Genomic DNA, 16,642 nt, shown 5'->3' with positions numbered 1-16,642 from the left:
ACTGATGTTCCTGTTATGTCCACAGATGTTTTTGTAGAGCCTATAATATGAGCAAGAAAGCAGCAGACTATAAAAACACGGGAACTGTGATTTTGTTGTGCTGTGCACTGTCAAATGGGGTATGAATCCACCACTGGGACCCCTAGAAACATCACCAATAAGCAGAAGTAAAGGAGTAGGTCACATCAGGTTCAGCTCTGGCAAGATCCTGGTCATAAATTTGATTCCTCCCTCGGTTACAGTCTGGAGGGCAAGGAGTGATTTTGGTTTCCCAGTAGCACACGTGTACGTGCATGAGAACATCAGCACAGGCTTTGTGCTCAGCCTGGGAGCTGGCCTTGTTGTGTTACAGCTGTTGCACTTGCAGACACTGATCTGTGTGTACAGGCTGTACCCCTCGCTTTGGATCAAAGTACACTTTCACACAGCATAACAGGCATAGACTTCTATACTCTTCCAATTCCTCTAGGCCCTACTGGGCTGCAAATAATTACCGTCATCATTCTGTACTCGTTAGGACACAAAAGCATCAGCGGGACCAGAAGGCGGATCTGTAGGGGCTGGGAATGGCCGGCCTGTGATGGGTCGGGTCTAACCCCGGGCACGGCTGGGAACGGCAGCCTGCAGACAGCGTGTGACTGAGCAGCCTCTGCCAAAGAGTCACGGGGCGATCTGCCGGCACCGAGATAAAACAGCAGCTCTTGCATCAGTGATTATGAGATTTAAGGTGAGGGTGAAATGAGGTTTGTTGAACTTCTCAACAGGTCAGAGTGAAGAAAGGCTAACCTAGTGGGGAAAGGGACTCTTTTCTGCCTGGCTGCTTCCTGGGCTTTTTTTAAATCTCTGTCTTGAAGCCTTTGCAATAATGGATGAGCCTTTTAGAAGATGCTGGGGGCAATTTGCCTTTCTCTTGGCTGCCACCTTTGGACAATGGATAAGAATGGGTGCGAGGTTGCATGATGCCTTCCCGGGCAGTAGTTCCGAGCGGGCTGTTCAGTCGTGCTCATCGCTGCCCCGGCTGGCACCGAATCCACCTGTGCGGTGCATCCGCGCAGTTCCTCGGGGAATCAGACAGTCTTGAGGGAGATGCGCCCATTCATGTGCGTGTGTGACTAATCTCACGGAAGTGCTGGCTTTTTAACTGTTTAACAACAGGATTTCACCCTTTCCCACTGACCCACCGCGGCAGCAACAACTGCCGACAACCAGCCCGGGCTGCGATCCCAGCCGGCTCGGTCTCTTACGGACACGGACAGGACTGGCGAAGCCGTGCCGGGGCCGCGCAGCACCCGCACACACCGGGAGGAGGCTGTGCCAAGCTAGGGCGAACGTGGGCACGCCTGCAGTGGTGGTGAGGGGTCGGAGCCCGGGCGGGCACAGACACCCGGTGTGTGTCCCGAGTGTGTCCCGAGTGTGTCCCCGAGTGCCGCACGGCCCCGCGGGGACGCGGCGCGCCGGACATCGATGCGCTCGGCAAGCCGGCGCCCCGCCCCGCGGGCGCCGCGTTGGAGGCGCTCGGCGCTCGGCTGGCCGGCGCTGGCGCGGTCCCTTGTCTGCCTGCCCAAGATGGCGGCCGCGGGCGGCGGCGCGGCGGGAAGCGGCGGGGCCGAGTGAGGCGGCCGCGGCCCGTCCCCACCCTGCGGCCGCGGCTCGGCGCCGGCGGGCCTTGTCGCCGCTGGGCGGCCCCGCAGTCGGGGCACGCTCGGGCGTGCTGCAGGGGCGGAGCCGAGGGCTGGCGTGAGGCTGGAGCCCGCTCGGGTGAGGGGACGCGCGGGCGGGCGGGAGCGGAGCGGACGAGCCCGCTTTGAACGGAGGCGGCGGCGGGCCCTGGGCTCCGGGGGGTGTCGGGGCGCATGCGCGGTCCGGGCCCGCGGAGTGGCGGTGCCGGGCTGGCGCCCCGGGCCGCGCGCGGCGCTCCCGGCGGTGCCGCTGCCCGCTCGGCACGGCCCGGAGCGCTGGCGGCACATGGGCTGCGGGAGCGGGGTCCGTGCGGGGCCCCGGCGCTGCAGAAGAGCCAGGCTGGGCCTTGGACCCGCTGGCATGTGCGCTGAGGAACGGGAGACGTGCCGGGAGAGCTTCCCCGCTGAGCCTGTGCCAGCGCTAACGAAACCCGGGAATTTGAAGCAGGGGAGCCTAACTGAGGTTTACAAGATGAGAGTAGTTAATGGTATGTTTTGTATTTGCCGAATTGGAGGTCTGGGCTGTGAGCACCTTTGGGCAGTATCTACCAACCTTTGTCCTTGCCAGGCAGATAAAATTTTAAAAGAGACTAAAAGGTAGGCATGTAGGTACAAAAAAATCCTAGTCTCTCCAGGTCATCCATTCATGAATTAGTCTTCAGCTTTGTTTTGCTGATCAGTGTCTGTATTAGTCCCTTTCTGTCTTTGGCAAGGTGTTGTGTGTCCTCTCACTGAAGTCTGCATGACAAACAGCACAAAATATTGACAACGCCTGGTTTAAGATCACTAGCCCACAAGTGACAAGATGCTCTTTTTTATTGTTGAGTGCAGTGCTCTTGTGTATAGGTGGAATCCTTGTGTTTGCTACCAGCAGTATATAATGGTCAGAACACTGTCTAGACATTCTGCAGTGGGTGTTTTCCCAAAACCTGAAGAAATAGCATGTATCCCTATGAGTTCAAACAGAAACATCTCCTGTGTGCCCACAAGCCTGATTAGTTGTGACTTCGTTGTATCAGTTAAGTAACCACTGTAGGATGAATGAGTTGAACATTGTCAGTCTCAGCCAGTTCATAAAATTGAGTTACGTGGGGGATGTACAAGCACAGGTTCCCTGCTCCCAAAGTAGTCTCATGTGGCTTCAATGTGGAGGGATTACCATGACAGCTGGGATGAGCGGGCTGCGTGGTGTTTGTGGCTGCGTATTTACACATGTGCATGTACACACAAACACACAAAGGCAGCTGGCAGCAATTGGATTGATCCCATAGGAGCAGAACATTGATCTGGCTGAGGAACAAAAGCTGTTTGCTCTGAGAGAACCAGAGTGTGGCTATTCCACAGCAGCACTGTCCTGCTGTATGCCCCTAGCTGGCACAGTGGCTCACTTGGAGGAAGCTTGAAACCTGGGGAGCAGAGGTTGGGTTGCTCTCTTCCATCCCCTCTCCCAGGCTTGCATTCAGAATGGCTGCAGTGGTAGCACTGGGAAACACATCAGAAGGATACACATCTCTAATACAAATTGTGTGATCCTCTAGTTAAAACAAAACCTTTAACCTAATAATTCTTTTGTAATTTAATTCCTTCTACCTGGTCCCTTCTTTTTCCTTCAGTTCATCTGAGACTCAAGGGTTTGAAATCTCTTTAAACATCCCACTCTTTGCTACAGTGGCTAATGACAAAAAATGGCTTTGACACAGGGTGCAGTTTTGTGTGTCATGAAAATCAAACTCAGTTGTCTTCTCACCCTCTTTCTATTTCTGTAAATAAATTAGTTCAGTGATTCAGATATTTTATAAGAAAAGATGGTATTTTCTATATTTAAAATAATACAATGTCCATTTTGATTAAAAAAACCCAAATCTATCAAGCCTGAAGAGTGACCACTCATTTCCTTTCCCACTGTCTTCCAAAGAATCTTTATTTGGTTCAGAGAAAGTTTCCCCATTTACATATCATCATTCTTCTTTCTGGGAGGGTTATTTTCATTCTCTGTTTCTCAGACCTTTTCCTATAGATGGGAACGGGGGAAGGAGCCCAGACGTGGCAACTCATTCACAGGCTCCTGCAGGACCACCATGGCTTATGATGGCGCCAAGAAGAAAGAAGGTATGACTGCTTCATAATCTCAGAGGGATTTGCAAAAAGAATAAACAAATACATTTTTTAAAAGGATGTCCTTTGCAGCCTTTGCCAGGCCATGCAGAGTGGGACAGAAGCTAGGGTGCTGTGGAGCCCTTAAATTTAACCTGGCCAAGTTACTGGAGGACCCCAAGCCCTTGACTTCCAGGTGAAAAGTACTGGGATTAGAATTTGAGATAAATGGGTGGTGTTTCCTACTGCAGACACCCTGATTGGGAACTCTGCCACTGCAGCCTTTCTTCTCCCTACCAAGTCAGTGGGACGGGGTGAAGGATAAGATACATTTAGTCATGGTAACATTTCTAGGTCCATTTGTCTTTAGGAAGGAACATACAGGCATTAGAGATTAAATCTGGAATGATTTTGTTAGAGCACTGAGCCCCATCCCTCTGGTCAGACAGTACAGACTGTTTGTTACCTTTCAGGCCTCTGTGCTTGTTGGGTTTTGTGCATCACTCTATGCCAATATCCTCTGTTAGTTTATTTTATGAGTGGTCCACTTGTCTGTCATTCCTTAATGTGGTATTTCATTTCTTCCTTTTTTCCCATTTCGCATAAATCAGAGTCCCTAGAGAGTCACCGGAGTGTTGATGACGGGCTGGCACCTAGCAGGATTCAGAGAGAGAAAAAGCGCTCGTACAAGGATCTTCTGCAAGAGGAAGACGAGATACCGACTCAGGTAGAAACCCTCAGAGGAAAGGTTCAAGGTGTAAGGATATGCATAAAGGTAGTGATGGGATGGAATGGGTTTCTTCTCCTTTTTATGAATTTTTATTTAGAAATGCATGTAGAAGGCAGCAAGAGCAGCTAATCATGTCCTGTATTGTTCAGTTACTCTCCTGGGGAAAAAGAGGGGATCAAGACCTGATTCTGATTTTTCTGGCCTCAGAAAATGAGGTAGTAGGAGTGATGTCCCAGTGTTGATGTAGAACCTTGCAAGTAAGAAAATGCTATGAATAACTTCTTACCAAATTTTAAAAGGTAGCATTTACAGTTGTATAAATAGCCAGCAAAGGATGGATAGAATATTAACTGATGCACTATTGTCTTCCTGATTCTACAGACAGTCTGAAACTGTAGCTCTTGAGGAGAATGAACTTGCCCTTTTTATCTCTTAGGGGCCTTAATTCTTGAAATCACATAGTGGCAACCTTAATTTTCTTCAGAGCTTTCGTCTTTGAGCTACATTTTCTGCTGTTAGCTCAGAGGTGGCTATCTAGTGATTTGGGGTTTTTTGTCATCTCAAAAGCAAGTTCTTGTTTAAAATCATCTACCATGTGGTTTATTTAGAGGAGCTTCAGTTTCAGATTCATAAATTGATCAAGAGACAGATAATAATTAGGTGATAGAATATTAAGGACATATTTTTGTTCTTTCTAGTTGTCACCTTTTTGTACCTCCTGTTACTTCTTTTTCAGCATAGCAAGCATGAGCTGCTCCCCTTTGTTTTCAAGGCTTGACAATCTATGCATCTGAAGTTATTTCTTATCTTTATTTAAAGGGTAGATGTCTGTCTTTTATCAACTTATCAGCTGATTTCCAAGTGATAGTTTGCATTGCCCATATCTCAGCACTTTGCAAATGTACTTTTTCTTTTCTGTTGCTCCTCTCACTTGGGGGTCTCCCTGCAGAGATCTGTCTTTCAGTTTCCTTGGAGCCCTGTTGTGCTGATGTGCCTACAGAAAGCTCGATGTCAGTTAGGTGACCATTGTGCTGAAACCAGTCCAGACTAATTATATGTTTAGTACTCTCCCACCTATCTGTAACATGTGTTTCATCTTACTTTAAACCTACACTGTGTGCTCTGGGGGACAGAGTAAGTTCTCTTTTAGCACCTAGAAAGATGATCCTATTTCATACCTATGGATCCTTGGTGTTAGATACCTCCTATAATTTTTTATCTGTTAATAGTCTATGTGACTCTCATATTATTTCCCTCCTTTTTGACAGCAACTTTTTTCTTCTTATTCCAGGACACTGAGTTTTTTCCGGGGACAGAAGCTCACAAAAAGAAGAGAAAGCATTCCTCCGATGAGTTCTGCTACAGAGGTAAGGTAGTAATCAAGCAGGAGAAGGGGCTAACAGATCATGACTTTAAGGAAAGGATGCTCTTAAACCAGTGTCATCAAGCTTTGTGGTTAGCATTTTATAGGAGGAGAGTACATCAACCTGCCTTAGAACAATTAATCAGAAGCCTGACACTGATCAGCACCAGACACCAGAAGATTAGGGAATTATATTTTCAGTCTATCTTAACAAATTCTCATTGTAGGGGGTAGAGATCTTCCATCCCCTTTTCATTGACAAGTTGTAGTTTTCTAACTCATGCCTTCACATTTGACATTTGCTTTTCTTGTTTACCAATTGCATTGAAAACTAATTATACTTACAGGTAAAGAACTTGCTCTGAATTTTTAAAACCAGAATATCCAAGGCTGAAAAATAACTGCTTTCTGTTCATCTATTCTCACAATTAATGAGTTGGCCAGAAAATGACAATTCGGATCATAGATGCTTAACACATTTAGGATTTATTGTTGATCCAGCAGAAGGAGAAAGCCAAGCTGAAGTTTCATCTTTCATCAACATCTGTCTACAGAATGAAAAAGCTCATATTAGCTCATATTTTCAACTCATTCATTTCACCTTGGCAAATAATGTCATAAAAACCCTGCTTGTGGTTTAATTTCAGTTAGATGTATTTTCATCAAAACATTTTATTTTACAAGTCACAAATGGAGTTTCACAAAACTTCAAGAACTTTCCTACTGTCTCTCCCTTCCTTAAATTATTTGATCAGCTCAGGTGTCACAGCCTCTGAATTGTTTCAGTAAGGCTGTGCTGAGGTGAATGTGGTTCTGTTTAAGCCAGGATGGAAATCTGTCACCTGTAATTGGAAGGCTCACAGGATTCTCACTTCCCTTCTTCACTGTCTTTAATAAATCATCTCAATGTACGTTTCTTTTGATCTTTTTCAGGTGTCTCACCTTTGGATCTACCATCAAAGAAAAAGAAAAAAACAGCTTCTAGCCCATCCTCAGCTGATACAACCATGGATTTACTTAAGGCTATCAACTCACCTTTGGCCACAAGCTCAAAGTCTTCAAAGAAGACCTCCGAAAAATCATCTCATTCTTCCTCTGGCCATTCTGAAAGCAGAAAGGAGCATCCCAAGAAGAAGCTGAGTGGGAGCAGTGGAGAGCACTCAGTGGATGACAGCAGCTCCCACAAATCTAAAAAAATGAAACCTCTTTATGTGAACACAGAGACACTTACTCTTCGTGAACCTGACGGCTTGAAGATGAAGCTCATCCTTTCACCAAAAGAGAAAAGCAGTGCAGCAGATGATGATTCTTTATCCTACTCTTCAGCACCAGCAGCTGTAAAGAAATCTTCAAAGAAATCAGCTCGAGATGAGCAAGGCTCATTCCTGCTGGGGCACGATTTGCAGAGCTTCCTGAAGTCATCCCGGAAAAAGCACAAACCACCTCTAGACTCACATCCACCTTCTGAGACTTTTGGTGCTGACACCTCCCTTCATTCAGAGGGCCATGGGAGCGAGTATGAGGTTTCAGGTATGGAGGCACCGCCAGAATCTGGTTCTTCTTCTGGTGGAGAGTTGGAGGCTGGAGAGCTGGTGATAGATGACTCCTACCGGGAAATTAAGAAGAAGAAGAAGTCCAAAAAAAGTAAGAAAAAAAAGGACAAGGAGAAACACAGAGAGAAGAAGCATTCCAAGTCTAAAAAGAGTTCTGGGCACTCTCCTGTGGCAGTAGCAGAAGTAAGAGTGTCACCACCACCTGCCAGTACCCCCTACGTTGTCCCTCCACCTCCTCCTGCTGTTTTTCACTCAGATGGTCAAGGTGAGAAGAGGAGGAAAAAGGAAGACAAGGAGAAGGAGAAGGACAAGGCTGAGAAATGGGAAAAGGAAAAGGAAAGAGAGAAGGAGAAGGAAAGAGAAAAAGAAAAGGAAAGAGAGAAGGAAAAGGAAAGAGAAAAAGAAAAGGAAAGAGAGAAGGAGAGGGAAAGAGAAAAAGAAAAGGAAAGAGAAAAAGAAAAGGAAAGAGAAAAGGAAAAAGAAAGAGAAAAAGAAAAGGAAAGAGAAAAAGAAAGAGAACGAGACAAAGTAAGGAAAATTTGAAGGAAAAATAAAAATTGGGTGGAGGGTAATGGTGAATTAGGTACTCCATTACAAAGGCATGTTAAATTGAAACAAAGAATAACTGATACCAATTATCAGTGGTTTAACTGAAGCATGTTTGGAAATATGTCAGCCACTGTGATTTCTGTTTGTAGCAGAAGGAATATATGTTCTTCTGGCTTTGTGGCACAGATGGTCTTTAGCCATTAAAGGTTCTCTGGGAAAGTTATACTTAATTTTGCTTGATGTGGGTCATGTACCAAGTACATCTGCATCTTTTTCTAATGTGACTGGTGCTAGCTATTCCTAGGCAGACCTTTTGACTAGTGATCAAAGTTTCTGTAAAAAGGAATCAAGCTGTTACCTGAAAATTGAAGATATTTACCCATTTGCTCATGTATTCAAATGAAATTCTAATTCTGATAGACTACCTTGTTCCCAGTTTTGGCCTGTACTTATACATTCAGTTTTCCATGGTTACTGCATAAATATATGAGTAGCAGAAGTGGTAGCCAGCATATGAACAAGTTTACAAATGAGATAACTGTAGCTGTCTAAGTAAATGGGGGAAAGCAGCTTGTGCATGTTCAGGTAGAGAAATAATGCTTTGTATGAGGAATTGGACAGACAGAGCCCAAATCTCTTCAGCCATTATCCTAATCTGTTTGGGAATTTTTCCCTCATCATAGCTCAGCAATTGCAATAACTTTGCTGTCAATGTACTGCACAGTCTCTTTTCCTGCCAAATGGAAATACTTTGTAAGGATGCAAGGATTGGAACAAAACATTATGATGAGGACTTAATTGTTTTGACAGATCTGTAATAGGTACTGTGAATAGTATAACAGATACTGGGTTTTATTATAGGTTTTAAAACTGAAATACATTAACAAAGTTGTATGTTGATCCTGAATTTAGAATAGCAGCTTGTTGAGTTTTGCATGATAAGCCTTGTACTAAGACTGTTTCTGGCTGATTCCTGTGCTTTCATAAAGACTAAATTCAGCCAGAATACGTAAAGAATTGCTTTTTAAGATTCCTGATCTAAGTACCATATCTTTCTTTAAGTCTTTAATAAATATCAAATTCTTATTAAATTGGAGAAGATCTCATCATAATTAAAAATCTTTGTTTTCTTTCTTCTTCTGACTAGCCAAAGAAGAAAAACATGTCTGCTTATCAAGTGTTCTGTAAGGAGTATCGTACAACTATTGTGTCTGAGCATCCTGGAATAGGTAAAGGAATAATCCAGCCTTCTCTTCTCTTGATTTTACACCAGTCAGATTAATTAGCAGAACATATTGTCTCTCTTTCAGACCAACTTCTTAATTTTGACATAATGCAAAGAATCTGCCAATGTTATTTAGCGTAAAAGATGGCAAGGGGGGAGGGGAGTGGATTTCATGGTCATATTATAATTTTATTTTAACCAAGTTGTGAATGTCGGTAAAGAACTTGCTAGCTTTTTCTTTAGTTAAAGAGTTACCTCAGTTGTCACTTTCCTGTAAATACACTGTGACTTCATCTTCCTGCTATAAGTTTTTATCTTAATTTTAAAGAGTAACAGGAATGCACATTTTCAGAACAGTGTGGAGAGTTCCAGTTGTAGAAGGGCTTGCTTCCTAAATGTGTATGGATGGGCTGGTAGATTTCCTATGTTCTCTCCAGGATCTTTTGGTCAAATTTGTTTTAAACATTTTTCTTCTTTTTTTCTGCCAGATTTTGGAGAGCTAAGTAAAAAACTGGCAGAAGTGTGGAAGCAGCTACCTGAGAAGGATAAACTGGTGAGTGTTTGTGTGAGATGTTTTTGTAAAATGATTTCTGTGAACTAGGTGCTTAGATCAGAATGTGGTGGCAGCATTGCCACAATGCCTTGAAATATGTATGTAAAGGTGGAAGGTATGGAAATCTTGCCCCTGCAAACATAAAACAATTTATTTTTTTCTCAGGGGAGTTCTTCCTCCTAGCTACCTCCTAGCTATGTAACATCATTCTGCCTCCAGGTGCTGGCATCAGGTAACAGAATTACCTAATGTTATGAATCTTTATTTTCTTACCATGGTAACTGCAGATCTGGAAACAGAAAGCTCAGTATCTCCAACACAAGCAGAATAAAGCAGAGGCCACCACTGTGAAGAGAAAGGCATCATCTTCAGATGGTGCACCAAAAATGAAAGGTAATTGTTGCACTTTATTTGTCTCATCTCTTTTCTTGGACAGGGAAGGTAGTGTTGCCTGTGGAATAAAAAGCAAAGGTCCTTACCTGCTTCACTTCCCTACCTGCTTTCTCACAAAGCATGACATTTAAATCAGTCAAATCAACTTTTCTGTGAGAGTGAGAATGATGTCAGTATTTTTCAAAAAGATTTCCTTATCTGATTCATAGAATGGTTTTGGTTTTGGGAGTTTAGGGATTGAAATGTAAAAGAAGAGACAGAAAGGAGGTTCTATTGGGATTAGCTTGCTGCTAGAGGGAAGATGTGTTGTGCTTGGTTTAGCATCTGATACCAAATCTCCCCGACTGCATTCAGCTGAGGTAGATGTTCTGTACATGTAAAAAAAAGTTTCAACTCCAAAGACTGTAAGACTGAGGCAGCAGAACTATTTAAGCATCATGCCTATGAGATTTGAACTTTAGTAACTAAATGGGCTTGTGAGTAAAAGAGTGAAAACAAGAAATATGGAGTTTTAATTTGTGTGTTTTTCAGCTTCTCCAACAGGAGTGGTTTCTCCTCACAAAAAATCCCCCACCAGCACCGTGGTGGTGCCTTCCTCACCAGCCAAAGCCCCTGAGACAGATCCCATTGATGTAGCTGCGCATTTACAGTTACTGGGTGAATCTCTGAGCCTCATTGGACACAGACTGCAGGAAACAGAGGTGAGCTTGTAACCAGCAATGTCACAGTGATGTCCTGTAATCTACACAATGCATTCAAGGGGATGATTATTTTATTTTCTTAAAAGTTTAACCAGTGGTTTTCTGTTAGGAAGAGAAACTAGAGGTCACATGCCCTGTTTCTTTGATGCATCTTTTTATTTTCAGTGAAATAAAAGTCCTCAGTAAACAGTAGGCACCAAAGAAAGATAGGTGCTTTGCAGTTCTAGGTCCTTGAAACCAATTTGTAGTTCAGCAAACTTCAATCTTTTCTTGCTGTATGTTCACCTTGGTTTTGGTGAACCTTCCTTGCTATTTTGTCAGTCTCTGGTCAGTTTCTGTTACTGTTCTACTTTTTAGAAAACTATCAGCCTTTCCCAAGACGTTTTTTGCATGTCCTCTACTTTTCTGACAGTATCATATTGCCAGTGCTTTGGATAAAGGCTACAATTGTTTCAACTTGCCTGGTAACGTAATGTCACATTCTAGTGGTTTCTTACTGTTAATTGACAATGACTCTGTGAATGCGCATTCACACCTGTACGCTCTGAGAACTCAGCCCAGCCTCTTAGGAGAAAACATATTTGTCTCAAATAATATCACTGAATTCTATGAGTAGCATGACAGGCTCACCCCACTATGCTTGCTTATTTTATTAACAGTGAAGTAAATGTTCTTGCATTTTGGTTTTGGTATGACTGATTTAACATCATGAGAGGAATAACCAGAGCCCAGAAAAACACACAGACAAATTCGCTTTCCAGAAAGTATATCAATGACTAAAGCATTTGTTAGAGGCTTAGCATTTCTTTAACTTCAAAACTAAAACAGGTATTGTCATTAGAACTCACATAGTTAACAAAACAGATGGTACAAAATGGCACAGAAAATATATTACAAAAATTTGTAGAATCAGTGTTTTATGCAGCTGACAACTTTCTGGTGTTTTCTGTTGATTCCTGCTTTTATCTTGCACCAGTTCATTGCCTCTTAAACTCTAAATTTTTTGAGCCAGCAGTCTCTCTGTGAAGCGAGAGGCACAGTTCTGTTACTGTGTAAATAGTGGAAGTGGACTGGAGGAGCTGAAGATACAGCATCTGCTTGAGAGTGGATACAATTGAGAAAGAAGCGCAATTTCCACTACTCATCCCTATCCAATTTTTTCCCTCCGTCACTGCCAGGGAATGGTGGCTGTTTCTGGAAGTTTGTCAGTACTCCTAGATTCCATCATCTGTGCTTTGGGCCCGTTGGCATGTCTGACCACACAACTGCCTGAGTTGAATGGCTGCCCAAAGCATGTTTTGGTGAGTTCTTTGTGGTTATTTTCTTTCTAGCACTGTGAATTTCAGTAGAGTCCAAATAGAGCTTTTTTTTTGATTAATCAGTGTAATATAATTATAATTCCAATGCAATAAGAGAATTTGTCTTGGTCATGGGCTTTTATAGAGGAATGTTTATTGAAATTCTTACAGATATTACCGTTGTACAATATTGTGCAACCTTTCTTTCTCCCACTGGCAACTGACCGAATATTTGTAGCATTCATTGCAGTGTGGGTAGGTCCTGTTTTAGTCATGATGGAGTCAATCAATGTGAATCAAATAAAAGTAAACCAGTATTTTCAAAAGTTCTAATTTTCCATAAAATAAAGCCCACCTTCTAGCTGCTCTTTAACACACAAGCTGTTTTTCCTTCATTAGCTTAAAAAGCAGCTTGTGATCTCAGGATTCCTAATGTGATGGTGTAGGACCTTTTACAAGTGGCTGAAACCATCTCTGAGCAAAGAAAAATAATCTCTGCCTTAAGGAGCTACATAACTACAGTTTCTTTTCTGCTTTAAGCCTCTCTTAATATTGAGCCCTGATTTAGCAACAGCTCGTTGCATCTGTGTAGCCTGATGTGGACATAGATTAAGATGGCAGTAGCCATCACATGTCATACTTCCTACAGGAGACATGAATAAAGCAGCAAAGGAGAGGAGCAAAAATAAAAAAATGCAGTCTGTAAAAGTTAAGAGACTAAAAACAAATCCAGCAGAGGGGGCAACAAAAATGAGATATGAATTCACATGTCATAATAGGGCAGCCCAAACATTTATTCATTACAAAGAATGGACTGTCAAAAACAGGAACAAAGCTGACAATTTAGTCTGTGAACACCCACAAACTGGCTCTGTGCACAAAAGCTGAGTCAGTGGGGTGTTCCCATCTTAAGCCATGGAAAAACTGATGCTTTTTTTCCTTCCTGCTTGCCAAGTTTATTCAGAGCAGTGACACCACATGGCCAGTGGTGTGTTTATTAGAAACTCGATCAAGTTATTGTTATAAGGAGCAATAGAGCTTTAGGTGAATTATGGCAGTTACGCTTCACTTCTGGAAACCCTGTTCAGGAGTTGATAATCTCGATTTTCACAGTCAGACACATAATGACAGTGGTGTTCTGAGACACGATAAACCCCAGCAGTTGTGCTGCAATTTATATTTGAGACAGTAGGTGGCATTGTAAATTCTAGAATCACAACTGGTGCAGATCCACCTCCTCCATCTCTCAGTTAAAGGTGCTGCTCCTAAGGCCTCCTTCAGCTATCCAGCCACGGGCTTGATCTTACTGAAACACTGCATCTGAAAAACATACAGCTGGGTCTTTTTTCTGATGGGCATGAGAAGGATTCTCAGAATTCTGTTACATTTTCCAAGAAAAACTGAAGGGCACTTATTTTTGCCATCTGATACCCTATTAGAGGTGATCAATAGGCAGCTTTGGTTATCTCATCCTATGATAACTTGTAACTCAAGTTGTAACTGTGCTTAGTACCCTCACCTGTGCCATTTTTTAAGGATTTCAAGTTATTACCTGATGCTAAAAAACACCAAATTTCTTTTCCTAGTCAAACACACTAGACAACATTGCCTACATCATGCCTGGACTTTGATGGGAAAGGATCCTGGGATGTACTCAACCTCTGTGTAACTGACCTGTGTACGTGCACTATGCCGGCGCTCTCAAAGGGCTCCATGTGGAGCTTTTAAAGTTTATATATGTACAGTATATACATAGGATTGTAACTATTTGACTTCTATTTTATAAAAAGTTGTGAAGTTAAGCTGAGAAAACCCTTTTGTGTTGGTGGGTGAAATGTCCTCCAATCTGAAAATATTTTGTATGAAGAATTCAGAAAGCTTTTGAGATATTTGCCTTAAATTCAGATTTACTGGGGGAAGCAAACAGAGAATGGACTTCCCAATATAAACAAGAAAGCTGTCACCATTAGAGGGGTCACTGAAACAGGTGGCCCAGAGAGGTTCTTGACTCTCCTTCCTTGATGATATTCAAAAACTGAATGAGCAGCCTGCTCTTGTTGGACTTGCTTTAAGAAGGGAGATGGACCAGATGATCTCCTGATATCCCTGCTTAAACTAAAGTATTCTGATATTCTGTGGGCAGGTAGAGATGATACATTTTGGACCAGGGAATAGAACTGAATTCTTCACCAGCCCTATCTGTAACTCTTTCTGTTTAAAACACACTTCTTGAGGGGAAAGCTGGATAGCTTTTTGCCTCTTGGTTGCTTTCTCCAACCCCTACTCCTCAAACAGTAATAACTGAAAGTTGATATTATCAGCTGGCTGGTCTGGTATCTGGTATTTGAAGTGAAGTAGATGACAAGAAGTTTATTTTTCCTTATGGACTCATACTCGAATCATCATTAGCACAATGTATCAACCCATTGCATTGGCTTGAGAAAATGAACCTCGTGCTGATTTTTCCACAGCATGGTCAGCGTACTTTGATGGAAAGGAGTAGAGAAGCAGATGGGAAAAACTTGAATTGCTTCTTGCCCATCTTGCACCTGTTTTATGAAATGGCTCGTCCCCCATCTCTCTCACCAGCACTATTGCAGGAGCTTTGGTGCTGCTGCAAGGCAGTGACCAGTGGCCAGTTTGAAGCAGTTACGGCCAAGTCAGGCACATGTGGGTTGATTGGACCGGTTTCCCTTCTTTCCAGCCACATACCTGGAGTTTGGTTTTCTGCTCCTCTGGAAGAGGAGCAGCAGGAGAACACTTGATTCCTGTTTAGGCTTTTGTCTGTGTGTATGTATGTGTATGTGGTGTTCATATCACATGTATTTAACTTTTATCAATATCTGTAACAGATTTTAATTTATCCTGTATATTTCTCTGTGTGTGTGTATATATATTTATATATATACATAATTTAAAAGCAAAAATTCCTCCCCCAGCCAACAGTGCGTGAAAAATGTGAATCAAGTTTTTTCTCAGCTCACTTCCTGCAGGAATCAACTCTATGTATAGTAGTAAGCATGGGCATTGTGTAAAGAAGCACCAGGAGGATTCTAGGAGTTTGTGGAAACAGGCTATCTTGTGAAGGTGGGCAGAACAACTGAAATATTATTTGACTCAGGCCTTATCACCTCTGTAACAGGAAAGTTTTAAAATAAGAGGCATTTTTTACTTCCAAGTAAATCTAGCTTCTGTTTCTTAGGACAGTTGAAAGTGAGCTGTCCCTCATTGTGGCTGAGCCCCAAATCAGAAATAAATTAAATCCTGGGGTGTGGAGGGTTCTTCTCCCCATGCATCTTTGCCACGTATTCCCCAGATGTGCCTCTACAAGGTAGTCTGTCTCTTACAGATCTTTTCTCAGTGCAGTGAGGGGTTTTCTCAGCAGAGGAGGCACAGAAGGCTCTCAGACCATCAGGCCAGAACCCGCTTTAACAGTTTAGGACAAATCCCAATGGGCCTGGAAACAGGAAGGGCCCAGGAGGGAGGCAGTCCAATCCTGCTTCAGATCTTAGCCTATAGTAAAGCATCTGCTGTCGTGAGCAGCACAAAATAACCGGCTCTTTCCAGCCCTTCAGAGTTGAGAGCATTTTGGTGAAGAGGTAGATCTGCTTTTGAAGAAACAGAAGGGGATCAACTTTCGCTTTGTCCTCTGTACAACTGAAAACTCTTGAAGAGTGAAAAACACACAGGACCCTGGTGTATTGTATTTTTATTAAAATTTGTACACTTTGTATAATCTGTATCTTGTGGTATTTGGTACTGTAGGGAAACTTTGTCAAGACTTAGCAGTTTTTATATTTTTGTTATTTCTTTGCTGTTTGGTCCAGATTACATTACAATTATACACAGACTTTTTTGTACTGTACTTACAATATAATTTTTTTTTCAACTTCTGGAGTATTGTCGTTTATTTCTGGCATGTGCTGTTTTCTGCAGCTGTTGTTACTACTTGGTGTTTCTCAGCAAAACACATCCAACCCTAACCCTCCTTAACTCACTCAATTGGCAGGCAAGCTGTTTCCAGCAGCACCAGTCACACAAATTATCGCTCAGGTTCCTGACTGCTTGGGACCCCCCAGAAGGGAGATGTAGCATGGAGCACTGCAGGTAACACCAGGACATTTGTCTTCCCTGCTGCCTCACCTCAGTTCAGCTTCGTGGCATTCAGGTGACACCAGTACACGGGACTCGAGTGTGTGATGCAGGAAGTCAGGCGTGGCAGCGTTAGAGCAGGATTTGTGCTGGTTATTAACACGTCCCCATTTTCCAGGTATGGGTGTTGGCTGATTGCAGCCTCAGCTTGGGCAGGGCAATTGCTTAGGCCAGGAGCACATCCCAGAACGTGCCAACCACCCTGTGTAGAGTCACGGGATAGTTTGGGTTGTAAGAGACCTTAGATCATTTCCAACACCCCTGCCACAGAGACAGCTTCAACAAAAAATTTGCTCAAAACCCGATCCAACTTGGCCTGGAAAACAAAATTTTAAGTATGGTACATCCACAA

General features: G+C 43.1%; 1 protein-coding gene and 1 long non-coding RNA gene across 6 annotated transcripts in view; one reads left to right on the top strand and one right to left on the bottom strand.

Annotated features, from left to right (window-relative positions):
* The first annotated feature begins 1,507 nt into the window (after window positions 1–1,507).
* On the top strand, window positions 1,508–16,027 carry HMGXB4 (HMG-box containing 4). 5 transcript variants are annotated; one of them, XM_041713571.2, is made up of 11 exons: window positions 1,625–1,758; window positions 3,683–3,788; window positions 4,385–4,500; window positions 5,795–5,870; window positions 6,800–7,947; window positions 9,116–9,197; window positions 9,682–9,746; window positions 10,034–10,139; window positions 10,671–10,840; window positions 12,019–12,141; window positions 13,725–16,027. In XM_041713571.2, the coding sequence occupies exons 2-11, from the start codon at window positions 3,758–3,760 to the stop codon at window positions 13,767–13,769; spliced, it is 1,962 nt and encodes a 653-aa protein (XP_041569505.2). In that variant the 5' UTR covers window positions 1,625–1,758; window positions 3,683–3,757; the 3' UTR covers window positions 13,770–16,027. The 5 variants fall into 5 exon arrangements, with proteins under 5 accessions (XP_030118969.4, XP_041569505.2, XP_072779547.1 ...); XM_072923446.1 differs by lacking the exon at window positions 1,625–1,758 and adding an exon at window positions 1,918–1,941; XM_030263104.4 differs by lacking the exon at window positions 1,625–1,758 and adding an exon at window positions 2,029–2,167.
* The window catches only part of LOC116807704 (uncharacterized), a 3,302-nt gene continuing 383 nt past the window's right edge, over window positions 13,724–16,642 (bottom strand). The window contains exon 2 of the long non-coding RNA XR_012053554.1: window positions 13,724–16,606. This is a non-coding gene — a long non-coding RNA (uncharacterized lncRNA). The remainder of the gene's footprint in view (window positions 16,607–16,642) is intronic.

Source organism: Taeniopygia guttata, chromosome 1A, assembly GCF_048771995.1.
Source record: "Taeniopygia guttata chromosome 1A, bTaeGut7.mat, whole genome shotgun sequence".
In the NCBI taxonomy this organism is placed as follows: domain Eukaryota; kingdom Metazoa; phylum Chordata; class Aves; order Passeriformes; family Estrildidae; genus Taeniopygia; species Taeniopygia guttata.
This window is presented reverse-complemented; position numbering and strand designations above follow the sequence as displayed.

Coding starts and splice junctions, on each gene's coding strand:
- HMGXB4 (XM_041713570.2), top strand. CDS start 1,966: ATGGGCTGCGGGAGCGGGGTCCGTGCGGGGCCCCGGCGCTGCAGAAGA. Junction 7,948..9,115: donor AAGAAAGAGAACGAGACAAA/GTAAGGAAAATT, acceptor TCTTCTGACTAG/CCAAAGAAGAAAAACATGTC. Junction 10,140..10,670: donor TGGTGCACCAAAAATGAAAG/GTAATTGTTGCA, acceptor TGTGTTTTTCAG/CTTCTCCAACAGGAGTGGTT.